Source organism: Gekko japonicus, unplaced genomic scaffold (genome assembly GCF_001447785.1).
Source record: "Gekko japonicus isolate JY-2015 unplaced genomic scaffold, Gekko_japonicus_V1.1 scaffold2196, whole genome shotgun sequence".
Classification (NCBI taxonomy): domain Eukaryota; kingdom Metazoa; phylum Chordata; class Lepidosauria; order Squamata; family Gekkonidae; genus Gekko; species Gekko japonicus.
In genome coordinates this window covers 226,386-230,572 of record NW_015160288.1, presented here as the reverse complement: position 1 = coordinate 230,572, position 4,187 = coordinate 226,386, and the positions used below count along the sequence as shown (strand labels likewise).

At 44.9% G+C, this 4,187-nt stretch overlaps 1 protein-coding gene across 1 annotated transcript in view; it reads right to left on the bottom strand.

Moving 5' to 3' along the window:
- The window catches only part of NFRKB (nuclear factor related to kappaB binding protein), a 44,778-nt gene that overhangs the window by 33,094 nt on the left and 7,497 nt on the right, over window positions 1-4,187 (bottom strand). Inside the window, exons 5-7 of the mRNA XM_015415795.1 lie at window positions 3,061-3,162; window positions 2,408-2,481; window positions 777-861 (exon numbers count right to left, since the gene is read on the bottom strand). Coding sequence (XP_015271281.1) covers window positions 777-861; window positions 2,408-2,481; window positions 3,061-3,162 — 261 coding nt within the window. The remainder of the gene's footprint in view (window positions 1-776; window positions 862-2,407; window positions 2,482-3,060; window positions 3,163-4,187) is intronic.

Here is a 4,187-nt window from a genome sequence, read left to right as displayed (position 1 = left end):
AAGAAGGTGATACATAACAGTGAACATTGCAACAGATTACGATCCTCTCCATTATAAAGGGACCTCCTCACCTGTTCCATTGCACTACAGTTCAAGTCCCTTTATGGACACGCCCCCTGGAACATTTCTGTTTCGCACATTCTGAGAAATGATAGTACGGTGAGATGCCACTTGTAAAGCAACCAAACAGTGCTTTTCCACAGTGCAACATACTTAAAGCTCACCTGGATGGCACATGGTTTCAAAGTATATGCCTTTCTGAACCACAGCCAATATATTTACAATATGGATATTGACGATGTGCAAACGCTTTTAGTATTTCTACTGTTTCCCACCAGGTCTCAGACTGCAGGCCATCATGGCAAGCGAAGAAATCAGACAAGTCTGAGTTTACCTGCTGTTCTTTGCATTTGAGTAGAGATATCTGATTAGAGATGTTCTCCTTTCCAGGGAACTTTGCAAGTTTCCAGTTCAAACCAAGAAAAAAAATGCATGTTTTAAAGCCACACTTTCTCAAACAACACTGCCCCAACTAAATATATTTTATTTATTAAATGGATACTTTCCCATGTGGAAAGCATGAAGCTATTATGGTCTGTTTATAACCACTTTGCATGCCACTGTAAAGACTGCTGTATTTCTATCTAAGAATGGTTTCAGCTCATTAGCGGTAACAATTATGAAAGGCAGCTACAGATGAACTCCTCCTGGAATCTCCAGTGGAAGCAAACAGGAAAAGCTCCACCTTACAGGAGCACTGCACCTGAGCCACTCACCTGCTAAGGACCCCTTCTTGCCAGCATTCACACGCATCATGATGTCATTCAGTGTCAGGTCCCCTGACATTAAATCCGGGTGGTTCTATATAAAGGAGACAGGGGCACGAAGTAAGAACAATGAGCTCTATGTGGAACTGCCCTTGAGAACTGTACAAGAAGCTACAGTTGTGGAATGCTGCTGCTAGAATGATGATTGGAGAGAGTCATAGGGACCATATCACTCCAGTTGTTTGCCATCTATGCTGGCTCCCAATTTGCTTCTAGACCCAATCAAGGCACTGGTACTGACCCTTAAAGCCCTATGTGGATTGGGCTTTGAAGCCCTATATATCCCTCACATCAGCCTACCTGTCCACTACCAGAGAGCCAGTTTGGTGTAGTGGTTAAGTGTGCGGACTCTAATCTGGGGGAACCGGGTTTGATTCCCCACTCCTCCACTTGCACCTGCTGATGTGACCTTGGGCCAGTCACAAGCTCTGGCACAGCTGTCCTTGAAAAAGAGCAGTTTGTGTCAGAGTTCTCTCAGCCCCACCGACCTCACAGGGTGCCTGTTGTGGGGAGGGGAAGAGAAAGGAGTTTGTAAATCGCTCTGAGACTCCAAGTGAAGGGCGGGGTATAAATCCAATCTCTTCTTCTCTCTTCTTCACGAGCAGTTCTCGAAAGAGCTCTCTCAGCCCCACCTACCTCACAGGGTGTCTGTTGTGGGAAGGGGAAGGGAAAGGAGATTGTAAACCACTCTGAGACTCCTTTGGGTAGTGAAGGGGGAGGGTATAAATCTAATCTACTTTTTCTTCTACCTGCCTCAGCCACTATATCCCACTGTTGGACCTCCAGAGCAACTGGTTGGCCACTGTGTTCAATAGGATGCTGGACTAGATGTACCACTGGTTGACCAAGCAGGGCTCTCCTTATGTTCATGCAAGTTCTGAATACTTAAGGGCACATCTGTCTTCAGAAAAGGAGGTACTGCAGACCTCCCACTTTCCCCCATGCTGTTCCCCAGAAGAAACATTCAGGGGCTCAAGAGGCTGCAGTGGGAAAGTCTGCTCTGCAAGCCGACCTCATTGGATACAAGCTACTCATGTATACTGGATACACTGGGGAGAAAGCCATTCTCTTCCATTAGAACTACAAAAGGTGACCAAAGTGGACCACCCAAGATTCCAGCAGGTCTGAAAATTAGGCCTCTTAAAACCTGCCTGATTCCCACTGAGCTTTCCGCAAGGTCAGCATATTAGTTAGCATGCCCTGCAGCTACAATACACTTAAACATTTGTACACGTTCCGAAAGAATTTGAAGATACAGCTCAGGATTTTGTTGATCACCTCTGTCCCACACCTGAATACACAAAATAAACAATACAACCCTCTAGAGTATAGAATAAGAGCTAGTTGAGTCTCATCACTTCCATATTATATTTTAAAAATCTGAAGTGTGAAATGGGCTTACAGTAACTGACAAGGCCATACAGGTAACAGTACCATGTTATCCCAGGCCCACTGAGCTCTCAAGGATGAAAGCCCACTCCCCGCCATAGATCTGGTGAGGCTGGTGGTCCTGTTTCATTTGGCTTCTCTATGGTGCTAAGGAAAACATAGAGGAAAAAGCGGTCTCCTGGTTAGCTTACAGGCTGGAGCTTGCGTTTCTCATGGTGCTTCCTCAACATCATCTTCAGATCGTTCTCACCAAATTCCAGTTTATCTGGGAAAAGGAAGGGGGGGGGAGGGCTTCAATCCTATTGAAAGTTTACTGTGAACACATCACAACACAGAGAGAACTAAACTACCTCCACCTACAACAAATTCAAAGTTTCATAGTTAATATAACATCCAGCCGGACCTCGATGGCCCAGGCTAGCCCAAGCAGGGTCAGCCCCGGTCAGTATTTGAATGGAAGATCACCAAAGAACACAGAGGCAGGCAATGGCAAATTACCTCTGAACATCTCTTCCCGTGAATAGGGGTGTGCAAAAAAAAAAAATTTCGGCCCAAACTCGCAGGTTAGCTGCTGGAGCCTCTCCCCAAGATACCAACCAAGTTTCAAGAGCATTGGACCAAGGGGTCCAATTCTACGGGCCCTCAAACAGGTTGCCCCTATCCCTTCCATTGTTCTCTATGGTGGGGAAAAAGTTACTTTTAGCAGCAGATGAACCTTCAAAGAATCTGGAAGAACTAGCTCCAGAAATCCTACATCAACAAAGTGAACTCACATCATCTACTGAACAAAACTTTCAGGGCGGACCAGAATTCAGTACCTTTTTTCAGCTATTTTGGATCGTACCTGCTGTTTTCATGTCTTGGGTTGATAACGTGGGGATTACTCTGAGGGGAACAGCTGGACTCGGACAATGTGCTGGAGAATTTGGAATCCAGGAGCTTAGATCTGAAATGTGGAATGGGAACTGTAAAGTCACAGGGGTTCCACAACGGCAGAAAAGAACGCAAGCTTTATTTTCCTAGAAAGCATATACTCATATACATCTAAACCAGTTGGGAATGTCTATATTTTCAACTAACAGACCTGGATAAGTGTTGGATCTACTTACTTTGTCATAGAAACACACGCAGAATACAATGACTGGTAGTCAGGTCTATTTTGTAATTACATTTCGGAATAAGGGATCTGAATAACAAAACTACTTAGATGCCCCAGACAGCATGCAAAATTATTTAAGGGTGTTGTATACTCCAAAGAAGGATAGACTGCTATTTCTGGTTTTCCTCTCTAAACAAAAAACACAATTCCCAAGCAAAGGTAGTGTGCAAAGAAGACAACATTAGAGAGGAAGCACGTGTGCTGCCTTAATAGGAAAATCCGTCCATACGAACAGACTGGGAACAAATCCAGATGCTCACTTGGAAGCAGATCTGCTCTGCCCTATTTTGCTAAGAGCCCAACCATAAAAAACGGTGGTTTGCCAAAATTTAGAGGGGCGTGTACTAGTAATCCCTCTGCTAGCAAAAATACGGCAAGCTGTTATTTATGCATGTACAACCCATCTGTGGCAAGGGTTCAGGTGACGTTACATCGTATGAAAAAGAAAACCTCTATCATAAGGACACGTAGATAAAAAAGCACAGGTTAACACATATACTTTATGCATACGCTTTTAGATGGCTTGTAGCTTGATTTCCATGTTGAGGTTCCTGGCCATAGGACAATTTTAGCCAACAAGGCATTAACAACTTGTAATGAACTTAGGCAGATTGTGAGAGGGAGGGCAGGAAGGAATGATCCAGTGTTTGGGTCTTGAGGACCTTTCTTATAGGAACCAGGTAATGCCGATCACCAGGCCGATCGTCAGGAAGGAATTTTCCTCCAGGCCACATTGGCCCAGGGAACCCGAAATTGTTTTACCTTCCTCTGGGCATAGAGCAGGGGTCACTGCGGGAGTGGGGGGGGAGGTA